The sequence below is a fragment of the Carettochelys insculpta genome, chromosome 6 (genome assembly GCF_033958435.1).
Source record: "Carettochelys insculpta isolate YL-2023 chromosome 6, ASM3395843v1, whole genome shotgun sequence".
Lineage (NCBI taxonomy): Eukaryota > Metazoa > Chordata > Testudines > Carettochelyidae > Carettochelys > Carettochelys insculpta.
Genome location: NC_134142.1, coordinates 68,490,137 through 68,507,951, shown reverse-complemented (window position 1 = coordinate 68,507,951; position 17,815 = coordinate 68,490,137). Strand labels below are relative to the sequence as shown.

General features: G+C 42.6%; 1 protein-coding gene across 1 annotated transcript in view; it reads right to left on the bottom strand.

Annotated features, from left to right (window-relative positions):
* The window catches only part of DCAF5 (DDB1 and CUL4 associated factor 5), a 94,779-nt gene that overhangs the window by 51,330 nt on the left and 25,634 nt on the right, over window positions 1-17,815 (bottom strand). The window contains exon 5 of the mRNA XM_074997189.1: window positions 14,975-15,104. Within this exon, the coding sequence (XP_074853290.1) occupies window positions 14,975-15,104 (130 nt within the window). The remainder of the gene's footprint in view (window positions 1-14,974; window positions 15,105-17,815) is intronic.

Genomic DNA, 17,815 nt, shown 5'->3' with positions numbered 1-17,815 from the left:
GTGATCAGATTTTTAGCTACTGTATTTCGTGACTAAAAACAAAAGTTGTCACTTTTTAATCCTGAAGAGTTGACACTAAAGACAGCAATTGTCCAACTAGAATACAATCCCATCTCAAACAAATTCTTTACCGAGTCCCCATCCATTGCATCTGTGACATATCCACTGAGAATCAGGCATCCTAGGTGTTTGGCCCTCAGAACCTTTACTACAAGGTGAGAGGGTTATGGAGAGAACAACTTTTCTCATAGACTCTGGAGTGGCTTCACAGAACTGGCAGTTCCGGGGGCAGAGGAGGGGCATTATCAGTTTTTACTTGCATACTATTACATTTGTCCTGGAGTTACTGAGATATACCAGTCTTTTAGAGTCACATTTCAGAAGAGAAATTTTAGAGGGTTTTTTGAGGTTATCATCGTGGTTGACAAAAAAAAGAAAAAGCATGGCCATTCTATTACTCTGAATTTCCCTCCCTTGTTAATTATGTCACCTCATCTACTGTAACTAGAAGAGCAGACAACAGTCTCTCCTCAAAACTGAGCAGATGAGTGTCTACTGTCATGGGACTTACCTCTGCATGAAGCACCAAGTAATAGATACATGATACCCTGTACCTTGGGGAAGTGCCCTAACACCCTCATCAGCCTTCTTAATTTTTATATCACTGTGATTGTACATATAAATCATGCTTTGTAAGGTATTGGGAAAGTCATTTCTCTAGCCATGTGTCTCGTCAGTGCATATGAAATTATGTGAATGTGTTGTATGGTTGTCACTAAAACATGCTGTAAGCTGGGGGGGGGAAAAAAAAAAAAAAGTCATCAACCAGGTATGAGCTTCCCAGAGATAACAACAAGGATAGTGACCCACAGTTGGAGTCTGAGGAGCATGAACGGCCATTGTCCAGCGAGGAAGCTCGCATGCATGAGGCTACACCAGGAAAACTGCCTAGCTTTGTCTGGGGACTCAGCAATGCCCCGCAGATGTTCTAGGCTCATGCTTCCCAAGAACATAGACCGAGGGTATTAAAAAACAGACACCTGGGCCCCTGCTTTGCCCTTCTGCTTCCTCACTATGCTGCAAGCAACCAGGACCCTCTGAAGACCCCAAATAAGGAGAATGCCCCAGATTTTAAGAGTTAACTTAGTGTACTATGACTGCAATATCCAATAGGGTGAGAAAAAAAATTGATCTGATTGTTGCCCAATGTAATAGGGTTGAGAGTTTAGACTGCACATTCCTATTTTTCCCCCATAACTTCAGTTTTTGTCTCACAATTCATCATTTAAATTCTATCTTTGTAGTTAAACTTTTACCATTTACCTTTACCAGTAAGCTTATACCAAGAGCGTGACAAATCCGCCCATGCTTTACAAAAGCATTCACTTTTCAGTTATAAAGTGGTGAACCAGTTACTATCTCTAACATACAGTGCTGGGGGAGGGGGAGAGAGAGTGTGTGAGAGCAAGTGTTAAGGGGTGTCCGGAAATTCAGCTACTGCCTTGCTCTCTGAGGCTCACGAGTGGCCCCGGGAGCATTTGTGCAATTTAGCTGGGGGTTGGGTTGCACATGTAGTTGTGCTAGGTCAGGGGTGGGAAACCCCCGGCCTACAGTCCAAATCTGGATAGCGGCTTGTCTTGATCCAGACCTCAGGGCTCAATTCCACAGCACCTGATCCATGGTGGGGTACAGGGTTTGGAGCCCCGAGCAGCCTGCCTGGAAGCTTCATACCACTGGCTGGAATTCCAACCAGAGCAGCAGAACATGGTGCCTGGGAGCAGAGCCATGTGCATCTGGGAGGGGGAGCAATTAAGTTGCACCCCGCCCCCCGACTCCTCACCCACACCCTGATTCCTCTCTCCCGGACCCAGCACCCCAAACCCTCCACTTCCATACTGCCCAGACCCCACCCCCTTCTCCTGTACTCCACTGGTACCCAGATTCCCTACCCACACTCTGCTCCTGCCCCCTCCCTCACCCTTCACACAGACCACTCACCTGGACCCCTCCTGCATCCCCCCTCCCTCCCACCCCGTGCCCACTTCTGCACCCTCCCTCCCAGACCCCATTGCCCTGGCCCCCCACATAGTTGGGGACCACATCAGTAATTTTTCCTTCTCACTTGAGTGGCCCCTGATTGATTCGTCTAAGAGTCAGTGGTCTCTGACCCAAAAAAGGTTTCCCCACCCCAGTGGTGGGAGATAACAGCACTTGGAGGAATTGCTGCTGGTCATTATCAAGACACTGCAGTGGGACCCCCTCACAGGGAACATAAAACTTAATTCACTCATTCTCAGTAACAAGGTGTCCCTTCTTGTTACAGAGTTTAGGAATTAGGACAACATAGGTTTCTGCTCACTTTAACATTGTTTTCCCCCAACCCACCCCCTAAAAAAATTCCTTCCCAGAATAGTTCTCAGGAGGTGGCATCCTCCTACTGCCATTATGAAGTATTAGGAGTACAACCAGCTAGAAGTAACCCTCACCCCTCAGAGAGATGAAGACCATCGGCATTAACGACACCCCTAAAGTCAACCCTCAGATAGCAGCAGCAGCCTTTGTAATACAGAGCAACCCTTGATGGCGCATGTCTGAGTGAACAAGGTAATGCTCACTTTTTGCCATGAGCATCACCACCTCCACTCATGCAGAACCACCTTGGCTTTTATTCTGCTCCCACTACCAGCAGAGTGAGCATTTGAAATGCTGCCATTGCTCCATAGCCCTGGAAACAGACAAAGAAACATACATTTGAGCTATTTTGGGTGGTGCTAGTGGGTTTTGCAGAATTAAGAGAAAGATATTCTGCCTAGGGACTAAATCAAAGTCTTAACACGTATTGTAGTGGGGCTTCTCATGCTCCTGGGCCGCAGGCCCCTGTTTCGTCTAGAAAGTCAGGGGCAACTCCTGTTCCAGGCATCCATGCTTTTATTATGTGAGAAAGCCCCACCACGTCCTATATACAGTTGATCACAGTAACCCCTCTGGTTATCCCACCAAAAGGGGAGCAAAGCCTTCCCCACTATGGCTCCTCCCCTTCCCCACTGTCTCTTCCCTTTCCTGCACTCCCAGCTGCCTTACATAAGCTCTCTGCTCAGGGGCTCAGGCTCTGGTCAGTAGTCTGTCACAACATACACTGACATTGTGGGCAGGGTGAAGGAGACAATGACAGTCACATGCAGAATGGTCATTTTCATAGCTGGATGCATGGTGTATGGGGAGCACTCACACACTAAGCAAACACAGAGCTCACATGAACAATGCAACACTTTCAATCCAAAAATCAGCATTGGTAGGGCAAACTAATCAATTTCTGCTAGACGCTGGGAAAGTGGAGGGACCCACAAGAGCAAGTACTTGCATGAGCTCAAGACTTACTTTCCAAGGTAGGGGTGGGGGCTGAAGCACAGTTATGCCCAAAAAACATTTCATTGGTGATGTTAATATTTGGTGCATCAGCATAATCTTGTCAGAGTTGCTCATAAGGTTAGTTTGGCTGCACTTAGTGGCTACTGATACAGAGAGAATAGCATAAGGCCTTGGGAAGTTTAAAACAAAAAGTGCACAAGGACTGCATTAGCGGAGCCATTCAATACACTTTCCTTTTGATAAGCAACCAATGTTAATACCTTTAGGAAATGAGAGTCTTTTGTGGAGGAGGGAACGAAGGAAGGAAGGGAGAAGAAAGTGTTGATAATTTCAAGCAGAGCTGTTTACAATATAACGTAATAGAAGACTGACCTTAAAAGGGAACAAACAAATTGAATGTTTGTAACTAACACACACAGTCACGTGCCATCAGTTTGTCAGCAACTCTGTAACCACTAAACCGAGCCACTTCTAACAGTGCAAAAAGAATTTGCACTGGGATAAAACTTGGCAAAAAAAAAAAAAGAATCTCAACCTGAGAAAGCACAGGTTTTAGCAGAGCAGTTAAGCTTTGAAAGAAGGTTGTTTTCAACATGCAAAGAGGAAGTTCTCATTTATAATGGATCATCCCCTACAGGAACTGATAATACAGATAGTACAGAAGAAAATACGAAAAGAGTGTTGGCCTTTGAGATCAATAGACTTCTCCACTTCATTTACAAAGACAAAATAAAGCTGCTACACATCTCACCTGATTTGAAAACAAAAACAAAGCTACCCTGTATCCATCCATCTAGCTCAGTGTTCCTACAGCCACTCTGCTGCTTTTAGTGAGTAACAAGTTAGCTTAAGCTAAGGCCTGGTCTACGCTATGAGGTTACATCAAAGTTAGCCGCATTAGGTCACTTTTATATTCAATGAGCCTACGCCACCAAGCCCCTTCCGCCAAACTTAAGGGCTTTTGAAATCGACTTTAACACTCAACCTCGATGAGGAGTAGTGCTAAATTCCAGGCTCAAATTTGGGGTAGTGCAGATATTGCACTATTCAAGTTGACGTTCTTGGATTCTGGGAGGTGTTCTACAGTGCTGCAATGTGACTACTGCAACCAGCGCTTTCAACTCTGCTGCTCTAGCATGGGGAGCCCAGAAGCATGACTATGAATGGCTAGGTTCACAAACAAGATCCAGCATGGAGCAGCGCGGGAGAAATTTGTTCTGTTTGGTCTATGGGCAGAAGAATCTACATAGGCAGAACTCTGCAGCAGCCAAAGAAATGCTAATATATATGCCAAAAATCTGTGGGTGGCATGTGAAGCTCTTCTGACTGGCCACACAACCGTATGTCTTAAAAGGAAGCATCGATAGCAAGTGGAACAAAATGGGGTGGCAGTGGGGGGAGTTCTATAACTGATAGCACTGAGGCAACCCACCTCTGTCTGTCTGCACTGATATGTCTCAGTTGGATGCATGGAGGTGAAGGATGTCAGACGACATCTGCACTGAACAAGACAGCATGGAGGGAACATGAGCTTAAGATGCAGGTGATGTTGAGGCTCACAGAGAACGAAACACAGCCGATGAGGCTCCAGGTAGAGATGTAGGAAAAGCAGCTGCACCAGAGCCTCCCTGAACACAGTGATAAACCATTTGCCTGCTTCACCAAGTTCCAAATCTTCCTCTCCCAGATGTCCTAGAATGCCGGGGGCAGGCTGGGAAGCAGGAAGCCTTTTGCCCAACTACCAGGGATGGCTTCTGGAGCAGAAGGTTGTCCTTCCAACCGCTTTGATTGCTACCTAGGGCAATTGTAATATGCCATGCGTCCTTGTGTTCCCCACTTATCAGACCCTAGCTATGGCTGAAACTCCTTTTCTACTCAGTTATGTCTTTGTTTCATGTGGTTTCTAAATAAACATGCATGATTTCAGAAGACGGTTCTTATTCACTGTGCAAACTGCGTTTGGGGATAGGGACTGGGATAGCTTATAGGTCCATATACATAGAACGGGAAGCTTGGTAAGAGGAACATACATAGCTGTCACATTGTCCGGTCATTCATGAAAAAACTGTTTTCTATGATGCACAGTGCACCTCAATGCGCTCTTCTTATTGCCCTCGTGTCTGGTTGCTCATAATTAGCCTCTAGGCTATCTGCCTCAATCCTGCACTCTGCCAGAAACTTTTCCCTCTTACTTTCATCGATGTGTACCTCACAGCAAGCAGCAACAACAATGAGAATATTGCTTTCACTGCACCAACACCCCTTTAAACAGCCAAAGGCACATTCTACCACCATTCAGTACTTGCTCAGTCCAACTGATTCTTACTGCTGTCTAGGCTTCCTGTGTACAGCTTCACAAGTCATGGGAATAAGGGGTAAACTGGGTCTCCAAGGATCACTACTGGCATTGCTATCTTTCCAATGGTCATTTTCCAGTCTGCAAAGGAAGTCCCTTTTTGCAGCTTTTGGAAGAGACCGGACCTTTCCCAATCATCCCACATCGATGTTGATGCAATAGGCCTTGTAATCCACCCGTGCCTGCAACACCAATCAAGAAGCACCCCTTGCACTTTATGTGCTCTTTGGCAAGGTGGTTTGGTATCAAGATAGACCCCACATCCCTATCACCCCACCACAGTTAGGAAAGACCCTTGTGGCAAAGTCACCCACTACGGCTTGCATGTTCTCAAGAGTCACTATCTTTTCTGGCAAAAGGGTATTGACTGTTCTAGCTACTTGGATCACAGCAGCTGCCGCTGTAGATTTATCCACTCCAAACTGATTCCCAACTGACTAGTAGCTGTCTGGTGCAGATTTCCACAGGGCTATTGCCAATTGCTTCTCACTTGTCGGAGCAGATTTCATTCTGGCATTGCTTTTCCCTGCTTGAAGTACAGCAATTCATAAAGTTCCATGAAAGGGACCTCAGACATGCAGAAGTTTTGCAGCCCCTGGTCATTGTCCCAGAGCTGCATAATTGTGTGCTTGATTCCCAGGATGCCACTGTCTCAACATGGTCGGCTGCTTCCAACATATTCCAATTGCTCTATTCACTGGGTTTATGCCCATCTGTACGTGTGACCTCTTCACATGCTTCCTCATGTTGGTGGCTCCTGGCTAGGTACTGGACAAACTGTGCAAGGAGTTTGCAGTGCCTGCCACAACAGTTTGCAGCTGAACAGGGTTCAAGATTGCTGTTCTATTGGGACAGCATGGATAGCCAGGGGGGAAAAAAAGGGTGCAAATGATTGTTTGACTTTGCTTTCAAGCACGGAGGCAGGGAGGAAATATGTGCATCATGGGAGGCTGACATGTATCCAGAACCGTTTCTGACAATGCCCCCCCACCCCCCGGCACTGAGTCTAACCCATTTGAATTCTGGATAACAGGAATTGTGGGAGGGCTACCCACAGTGCATTGTTAGATTCAAAAGTAGGAGATGCACTGTGTCAACCTTGTGTATCTAGTAAGGACATAAATGTTTGACTTTATAAAATCAGATGCTAAAAATGTCAACTTAATAAAGTCAACCTAATTTCATAGCGTAGATACACCTAGTGGTACCAAGAGGCACCATAGGTTCCATGGCAAGGTGGACGCGGGGCCCAGGTCTGTGCCCAGAAAGGGTGGAGACTTAGGCTGTTTACTCAGGCTGAGAATTGCACTTCCCACTTGCAGCAGAAACATGCCTAGTGAAAAAGCATCTTTAGAGATACAGCCTTATCTAAGATATGAGTATCTACACCAGCAAATCAGAAGAGTGTTTGTCTGGGAGTACAAATACTGGACAATACAATAGCAGCTAGCTGTGTAAATTATACAGATTTAAAGCGGCACCTCTGATTTTAAGCCTCTGGAATGCTGTATTTTCCCTAATAGTTACCACCAAAGATTTGATGTGGAGGTAAAATTACAGAAAAAAGGGAAAGGCTCAGCCCTGCAGCAATGGCTCACAGGTCACTGGTGGATAAAGTCTGAATGAAGTCACAATATCAACCAATAACTGATTCACTTCCAAAACAGTAATTATTCTAAAGGCTTTACCACCCTCAAAAAGAGAGCTACCACCATAAAAAAAATCCTCATCCTACAAAATCTGGCATAGCACCAAACACCTTCACAAATTCAATAAGATTGCACTGTCAGTTTCAGTGGATTACTGCATTATTTTTTATAGTGATACAATCTTCAGACAATTGTAAATTCACACATCCCAATTGAGCTTCTAGGCACTGAGGCAACCATACTGAATTATATGCATTGCCAGGAGCAGCCCAGGAATGGAACAATCAGTAGCATGAGGCCTATCAGTTGTGCTTCATGGCAGCACAGACAGAGGGTAAGTCTACAGCACTACGTTACTGCTCTGTAACTTTCCAGCTGAGAGGTGTGGAAGCATTCCCACTCCCAGGTGCAGCAGGTTACAGTGCTATAAAGCTCCAGCGTCAGACAGACTCCCAGCACTGTTAGCTACTCCTCTTATGGAGGTGGATTACATAGAGTGCTGGCTCTCCCCCTGCTTCTGCCCTGGCCACATCTGAAGTGCTGAAATGGTAGTGCTTTAATTTTAGACATATAGACAAAGCCAAAGTGAGAGTAAGCTACTGTTTAGGACAGGGTTTGTCTATTCTACACTGCCCGATTTCTAGCCATGTTGCTAAAAGCTGTGTAAACATGGTTTGATGACACTTTTGCAGACAAAATATTTGCATGCTCTGAGTGGGGTTCTGACACGGTGCCCCTCCTGACAACAAACCAGTTGTAAGTGGGGTGGTGGTGGGGAGATGTTTAAAGCACCTGTAAACAAGTTTTGTCCTTCAATATCACTATAGACAAAACCTGTGATGCCCTTGTATAACTGTGGGAGAAGGAAAATGCAGATAAACTTGTGTAAACTCTTGCCACCACAGCATTGACTTGTCCTGTCTCTAGGTCTAGCTAACACCAGTAATTTCAACAAGTACAAAATTAGTCAAGCTCACATTAAAGGACAAAAGAACTAGGAAGGAAGGAAGGGAGTTGGCAAAAATTTTTTTTTAATTTTTTTTTTTGTGTTGCACACTGCATCAGAACTTTCATTTAGGAGAGAGTCTGGCATACATCCTGACAAAAATATGTATCTAGCATGTAATTTTATTGTACTGAAACAATTAAACAGTTAGCACTTACACACAGCCTAACAAAGGGCTGTGGTCTCTTAGCCATCTGAAGGGACTTCTGCAATCCCAAAGCTTGTGAATGAGCATTTATTTGCTGGTACCATATTGTCTGCTCTTTAGGTTAGTAATATTTTCCTCCCCATTTGAATGCCACAGCACAATTTTATGGTGCCAAAGGATAAGAAACCAGTGCCGCAATGTGGTCACAGAGAAGCATTAACAAATCCCTACAGTTCCTTTTATGAGCTTACAGCCCAGTCAAAAGATCTACGTGCAGATCTTTCACTTCCACAAAGAATGCAGTGCACATTACAGTTGCTGTTTATTTAAAGTTGTCCAGATCTAACGGCAATGCTTAACATTCCAACTCATAAGCACTCGTTCACAATGGAGGTTTGTCATTCACAGCAAGCCAGGGGAAAAAAAAAAAAGATGTACTGGAGAAAGCTACTGGAAAGTAATACAAGAATAAATTGCACCCCATTAATTTTAGCTCGTAAAAAAGCCTGTACAGTCCAGACTACATTTTTCCCTTAGAAATCAAAGTTATTCTTAAACTCTCACTTACATAATGATTGGGGTTCAAAACAAAAATTCCACAGTAGGCTTATTTGCCAGGTGGGAGCAGGGAAATGTTGCACTGAGTAGCAGAGGAACTTAACTCTGAAAGTTCCCATTAGCTCACAGACAAAAGAGGTAGTCAGGGCTGAGGCATAAAGAAAACCAATCAGGAGTTAAAGGTTGGATTTTCAGAGGTGCTGACCACCTTACGTTCCCGCCCATTTCACTAGGTGGTACTGTCGCTCTGTACTTGGAGATGACAGTTACACTGTGCGTGCACCCTTGTGATAGCTCGCAGACAACTAACCAAAACCTGCCTTTAGGCCCACCAACAAGAGGGTTGCGCAGGGGGGCAGTGTTCCCCAGGGCCTGGCCTTTCAAAGGACTTCTGGGCCCCTTCGAATTGCTGCACCAGCACAGCTCTGGCTATCCAAGGCTGGGAAGGAGTAGAGCGCGGGCCCAGCACCACAGTCCTGGTGGCACTGAGGGCCGAATGCCCTGGGCCCCACCCCTTCTGCCACTGGTTCTACCCTTTCTGGGGGGGCGGGAAGCTATCTGCCTCCAATATTACTTTTTTTGGCAAGCTTCTTGTAAATGCTGACTGGGATATAACAAAGGACAACCTGTATTAACCCACTATATTTCACCTGCATGACTTTCAAAGTCTGTTGCTTCATTCACACAAACACCTTCACATATGAACACTCTGACTGTAGGGTTCCCCTTAGATCCTAACTGCATTAGTGGGACAAGTCCGTTCTGTGACTACAGAGAATGCTTTCAGTTGCTTCCCTTCTCTCTACATGCTGTTCTGATTTCGAAACAGAGCCACCTTTTCTGTTCTCTCTTTCAGGTGACTGGCAGAGAAATGCTCCTTCTTGACTTCACTGGAGTCCTGAAGACCTGATGAATTTTACCCCACTTTTTACATTTGCCAGCTGATACACCTCCCAACCTTTCCAGTACACTCAGACAGGAAGGAACATTGTTCAAATCCAATGGAGCTGCTCTTTAATTGATGAGCAAGTTCTCTAAGCACAACTGAACTCCCTGCTTAGAGAGTTCAAACTTGCTTCCTGGGCTTGGTGTATGAGAGATGCAGTAAAACTAGGCTCCAACTCAAGATGCTAATGTGGATGAGCACTTTTAGGTTTTTAAATTCTGTCTGAATAGTAGTGCATCTCAGACTCGGTTACATTTTAAACATTTAAGCAAATAACTTTTTCTCTTAGCTATGGAAAGTAGCTCTAAAGCAATTAAGAGCTGATTTGATTAGGTGCTGCTTTTTGTTTTACTTTTCAGTGGTAGTGAAAGCTACCATGTTAACAGGGATAGCTATCCACCTGAAAGCAGACTGACTTATGTGGCATGAGCTAGCAGTCATAGTACAGCTATCGGATGGTAAATTTTAGTTACTACAATCTTTGTGGAATTTGAGCTGGTCTCTTATAGGTGAGGAGTTCCCTCTTACTACCAATCTCCTAAACAAGCTATTCTGCTCTTTTTTCTCAACTAACCAAGACACTTACTTGGGACAGCACATAACACCCTCACCCCTCAAGAATGAGTCACACAAGTGATCCTCTTTGCATAGGGATGTAAGCTCAGCATCCCCATTGTGATCAGTCACAAAGCATTAATGGGCAGTAACAGGAATGTTTTGTTTGCTGCTCATTTTGAAGGCAGAAAATGGCCAAAAACCAAGAGATGCCTGAATCCATTCTGATCTCAAGCGATTGCCAAATTAGTTGACGGGGGTAAGAATAAACATAGGACTTCTCCCTTTTAAAAAGCAGAAAACTTAAAAATACTGTGTAACTTGTCCTGTACAAAGCAGCAAATATGTAATCCACCTGATCCCACGCAGTTACACTACACTTCATTCTTGTAAGTGAAGAATTTTCAAGAGACCCACAAACCTATTTGCGTAAACAACTTGGAGTCCAGACACCATCTAGTGGCACAAAAGCCTTATGACAGCTCAGTCTGAACAGTCATCCTCCAGGCTTTGCAAAAGCTATGTCACATTTCCCCTACAGAACTCACAAAGGACATGTCTACAGCACCTGCCAGATCTAGAGGTAGTAATCGATCCGGCTGGGATTGATTTATCATACCTGGTATGAAACCACAAAAATCAACAATGGAGCACTCTCCTGTCAACTCTGGTACTCCTCCAGAAATGAGAAGCACAAACAGCAAAGGGATAGCAACTGCCATCGACTCATTCCAGCAACGACACCGCATAAGTAAACCTAAGTACATCAATTTCAGCTACGTTATTCACATACAGTAGTTGAAGTTGCATAACTTAGATTGATGCCCTGCAGTAGCAGAGATAGTATCATTGATGTTTTGGCTCTGACATACTGTTAAAAAGAAAAATGGAAAATAAGCAAGGCCTATAGGATTCTAGAGATCTGCTTCTTTTGAAAGCTTCATGCTGTGCTATCTGTGTTTTAACAGCACTTCATGTTAGCACTTGGGCCAAACCACCATACACAAGACTCCCAAGTTATCAACACAACAGAAAAATGCACTTGCTATGTTGAATCAGTTTGGCAAGAAGAAAGCAGTTTGTTGGCTTGGCTTATATGTAAAAATTAGCTCTTTCAGCTGGTTTCTTTCTCAGCCTCTCATATAGGATATAACCTGGCTCATTCAGCAAGTACCTGAGCAAATTAAGACTTGACCAGCAAAATTAATTTTGAGTCCCATCTCAAGCCTGTGTAACTGTCCCTATCTTTCACTACATATTTAAAGGAAAGGTTAGCTTTTCATTTTATCACTGCACAGCAATAGTTAGAAGGCTGTTACTGTCTTGTGCTAAGTTGGAAGGCTGATTTATTTCAAAACCAAAGACAACTTCTACTCACACACCGGGAACAGAAATTGAAAGTATTATACAGTTTTTATGGTTAAGTTAGAAGTGGTGAAGAGCACTGCTTCTTGTAGCACTGTGTTTGTTACTTGCTAGCATCTGATGAACAGAAGATACAAGCATCTCATTACCGAAAAAAATTCTCCTCCGCACACGGTGGAAAAAACTTTTATTTTGGAACAAAATAACCTGTGGTTAATACCCAGCTAATTGATGGAGTATCAAGGTAGCAGGGACTGTGGATTATCTAGTATGATCCCCTGCATGACACAGGCCATAGAACTTTCCCCAAAATAACTGCTGTTTGAACTACAGTGTGTATTTAAAACCACCATTTACAGGGAAGCCCCCACAGTTGCTCCAGTGATTAGTTACCCTAACTGTTAAACTATGGTTTATTTCCAGTCTGAAGTTGTTTAGCTTCAGCTTACAGTCATTGGACTTCGTTATACTTCTGTGTATTCTGGACCATCCAGTTTTTGGTGCCCTTGTAGTGTAGTTATAGAATGTGATCAAGTCAGCCATCAATCTTCCATACAAGCTAAACAGACGGAGCTCTTTGAGTCTAGCACCATAAGGCATTTTTTTTTCAACCCTTTCGTCATTTTCATGGCTTTCCCCTGAACTTTCTCTAAATTATCAACAACCTTGAGTTGCTGACACCAAGACTGAATGCAGAATTCAAACAGAAGTCACATCACCCTGAGAGTTAATGCTCAGCTGATTCAAGAAACCTGGGGAAGAAGGCAGTGATGGTGGATAAGGTACCCCACTATTTATGGCTTACATTATTTATTCCTAGATATATAAAAGTTTACAATTTATTTTGACCCCTTCTCACCATCCCAGCCAGCTTGGGGAAGATGGGGTTGTTATCTCACACAACACCCTCTGGTGATTTTAACAAGAACAGCTGACGTATACTTGTGAAACTAAATGTTGGGGAATTTTTCTCAAGTAAATGACACAGAATCTTCCCCAAATGAGGATTTTATGTGTTTGAGAGTCAACTTTTCCCTGCAAAGTTTATTACTTTGTTCAACCACACACCTTTTAAACACAGAACAATCTAAACTGCAGTGGAAAGACCAAAAAAACACCCAAACAATCTGAGTATGTTCCAAGGTAATAATTTGGGTATGAGCAAGAACAAAGCTTTCCAGAATACAGATTAAATTAGTTCCCTCAAAAATCATTGCCCAAATTAGTTATTCATTACCTTCCCTCTCCATTCCACAGTAAATTACATATTACTAAGGCTAAGCAGTGGGATAGAACAGTGTGCTAAAACTGGAGATCTTACTTGTTCTACAAGTCAGTGGCAGAAGCTGCACACCATCAGGTTCAGAGGAAAAAAAAGTCAGTACTTACTCCCTAGGTAGTAACCAAGAGACCTGGCAGGATGGAAATAAATGTCTAACTGTGAATCTGACCAACAAAAATTTTATTGCCAGAAAACCAGTTAATGCTGCACATGCATAAAAATGGTGCCATCTTTTATATATTTATTCAAAATCATTGCTGCTGCCTCTAATGACTATAGTTTTTGTTACTTTCTGGTCATACTAACTCACCAATCCCATGCATCTATTTTGGAGAGCACAATTCACTCTAATCTGACTAGATGTTGGACATGTAACATTAGACATTACAAGGCAGTCAAAGACCAGCTGCCAAATATGTTCGAGCAAGAGAGTTCCACGAGTAAGGACCCACAGAGGGAAAAATCCCAATCAAAGCTAGGTACTAAAAAACAAAATCCATTAAAAAATTCACAGTTTAAAAAAAATTTGAGTCCATAATTTGTCTTCAATACAATGGAGGTCTTAACATGTTTAAATTAGTTTTCTATAAAAGACAGTCCTAATCTGACTACATTAGATGAAGACTATTATTTATCCACTGGTAAGACAGATCAAATACAAGTGTGCTAGTTATAGTAAAACCGTAAATCCAAGGCTATAGACAGTGTAAATCCAATCTTGGAATTTTCTTTTTACTTATCTGCTCATGCCAAATTTCTTTCCTCACTGCAGATTTCCAGTTCCGAAACAAGAAAAACCAAAGAAATTGTTGATGGTCTGTCCCACGAAAGCTCACCTAATAAACTATTTTGCTAGTCTTTGAAGTGCTACTTGACTGCTTTTTGTTTTGATAGTGTATAGACTAGCACAGCTTCCTCTGTTACTATTCAAAGAAATTGTGTACATGCTTACTTGAACCACTCAAAAGAATTGTCAGATTATGCTGATCAAGAGAAAATTAAAATTTAGTTCTAAAGTTAAATGTTAAAGTTAAATTTGTAAAAAAGGGATATGCAGAAATTGAGAAAAATTCATTAAAAAAAAAAGCGGCTTTGACAGAAAAAGCCTAAAATGTGCATACCACACTCAGATGTCGCACATTAGGGATGTCCTCCATTTTTAAAAGGAAATTTATCTTAATCTCTCATTTTTTAAATTGTACATTTGTGCCAGAAATGCCGAACAATGAAGTTGAATTATACAGAATTCTACAATAGAAGTATGAAAAGCCACAGGACTCTGTAAATATCTGAAACCCTTGGACAACTGGGAGTCATCGTTGGGTCAGCTCACCAAAGCCAGACACTTCGAAGACTGATGGCTTTTCTCCAGTTACTCAAAAACAGCTAGCTTCCACCGAGGTTACCCAGCCTATCAGTGTTTCAGTGCATCAATGTTGAGTATATAAAATTAAGATGCCATGATGAAAGCCTGGGGAGCCCTGGAGCTTTCCAAAACTCCTAGCATGAGGAAGCCCCATTATAAATGAAAGGAGTTTTGTATATCCAAGGTTATGCTAAAACATTTATTCTCAATTATTGTTAAACTTCACATCCTAAAACTGTTATTGTTTCTCACATTCAGGTGTCTCTCACCACCCCATGTTTGGGCCACAGGTGGCTGAATGGCAAGCCATCAGCTACAAAAAGAGGAAGATCAGACAACAGAATATACTATAAGAATGAAAGGACAGCTCTTACCTTTGAGGTTTGCGAATGTCCCAAAGTCCCACACCCTCTTTAGAGTTGGCAGTAGCCAGTAATCTGGGTTCCACTGGATTAAACATCACACTATGAAAGGCTGATGGGTAGTTTGCCAAGCAGAAGGGCTCTAAATGAAAAAAAAAAAAAAAAGAAAGAAAGAAAGAAAGAAAGAAAGAAAGGTTTCAGACTTAATGCATTTAGCTGTTCAGATGCAATGATTTTTCAACTTACTATACTGTTTCCATGTAGTGATATAAAAATACAGAGACATTTCCCTGCAGATTCTGTAGTTAAACACCTTCCCAACGACATTAACTGAGGTTGTAAAATCCATGCACATACAGCCTCTTCATCCAATGTGGAAAAATCCCATATATGGGACTTAAACAGAAGAGTTTAAGGCCATGACATTATATAGATCCAAAATTTCAAATCTCATTGGGCTTGCCTACACTAGCCCCCTTCTTTGAAGGGGACAAGGTGATCAACCAGATCAGAGGAGGCTAATGAGGTGCTGAGATGCATATGTAGCACCTCATTAGCATAATGCCCACCACTGGAACTTCAAAGTTGCTAACTGTGAAGCACTGACAGGCAGTGTAGCCACAGGCACTTCAAAGTACCTATGCAACTCTTAAGTTCCCTTACTCCCAAAAACCTTTTGGGAGTAAGGGAACTTCGAAGTTGCGCAGGCACTTCAAAGTGCCCACGGCTACACTGCTTCAAAGATAGCAACTTTGAAATTCGCATGGCATTAGGCTAATCAGGTGCTGCAGCTGATGAAACAGGTCTTTGCCTATGAAAGCTTATGCTCCAAAATATCTGTTAGTCTATATGGTGCCACAGGACTTCTTGTAGCACCTCATTTCTATCCACCAAGTGGACTGATTATCATGCCCCCTTCGAAGGAGGGGGCTAGTGTAGATGAGCTCATTAAGATGGAAGGCACAAGTTGAGCAGAGAAAGGAATTGCTTATTCAGTGGTTTCTTAAATCAGCATTTTTCAAGTTTCGTAGTGCAAACCACATATTTACTAAAGGAATAAATTTCCTAGAGACCTCCCTATTCACAGAAGGCAGCTGCAGTACTTGTTCACTTAAAAGTTCCATTATTTAATGAAATTGAGCAGCTAGAAACAAGGGGGAAGGGTCAGTACCATATGAGAAGCCATCTCTCCACATATCACCAGTTCATATTCTGAAGATCACAGCCAGAGAATCACTGGCTTTGTCACTTAGAATTAACAGAGTAATTCAAAAGTTTTGTGATTCACAAATACATGATAAAATTGAGAGGAAACATATCTTGTACACATACATAAGTTAGTTAAGTGGGTTTAATGTTCCAATCACAATTTGTTTCACATTTTTATTCAGCGGACATGTAAATTATGCTAATTTTTCGGAGGTTTTTTTTTGGGGGCGGGGTTTTGTGGTAAATCAACTCTGGCTGAATCCAGGCACAACTCCTGTTTTAAAAAAAAAAAAAAAAAAAAAAAACAGCACTGAAGAGTCTCAGCACCTCTGAAAGTCAGGAGATTTATATTGGGTTTTTAACACTGAGCACTCAAGTTTGAAAGCATTGGCAAAAGTTCATACTGCCTAGTCGATGTTGTGTGACCAAGACCTCATGGTAATACAAAAGCACTCTTAGTTCATTACTGAGTACAAAAGAACGTATCTTCAAATCTTAAACATGGCTTAATGCAAATATATGAAACCTATTTAAAAGGGAAAGGCGTGCAACTAGTAAGACATGTGCCTGACATCTCCATTACTCTACTTGTATCTTTACATGCCATTCTGCCACCTTTTTGACTTAACGAAAAAATGCTAGTTCTGAAGCGCTAAGTGCCTGTATAAAGCCTGCTGCAAAAGTGGCACCTATCCAGTTTGGGACATCTGAGCAGTGCAGCATTTAACATAAACATGAAGATCTATCCTCTTCTAATGGGATGGACTATTCTAACATTAAAACAACTTACTTTTCCCACCAACAGTGATTTTTTAAAGAGCTGACTTTTGGGTCCCCCATTTGCAAGCATTCCAATGTTTTAGAAATCTATAAGTGTCAGGGCTATTTTTGAAGGAGAAGAGCCATTTGCTTTTTAAAAAAGAAGTTTCAAGATGTATTCATTAAAGAGAGAGCTCAGACATCATAAACTGATTAGTTGGTTTGAGAAGTTATCCCCGTGATTTCCACCCAAACGATCAGATTAATCATAGTCCATTACCCTCCAGCTATTTATGACTGGCCTTTGCTGTTTGCGAAATTGACTTATTTTTCAGGAGTATTTTTAACCACTTTGCAGCCCAAGAGGGGTTAATGGCTGCCACTGATGGCACATGGTAAATGTCTGCAGTTGAGCGAAATGCCTCCTCTGAACAGTTAGCTTGACCTCTAGCTACGGAAGTGTAAAAGGCGACGAGAATGCAAAGAAGTCTAGCCAAACTCACCAACCACAGGACAGGTAAGGGGACCCCATGGTTTAATAGAGACTCCCTTGTAGCTTTGGTCAATTCTCACCTGCCAACTTAGTTCAGGTTTACAGATGGGGAACCACTTCTATTTTATAATGATGTTCTAGTGATTAAAGTTTACGAAAAGCTGGTACAAGTGCTAAAGTTTATTGCGAAGCACACACAACCTTTTAATGACTGCAGGCTGAGCAGCTCCAAAGCTGAGCTCTAGATAGCTGTCCCTTAAAACACACTTACCTGATGACAGCTAGGCACAGTCTGAAACTCAAGCAGCAGGCCTAAATTTCTCCCTCCCATTTTTACAGAATATCACTTAAACTTGGAGCTAAGACCATCCCATGCTTAGTAGACTGATCTA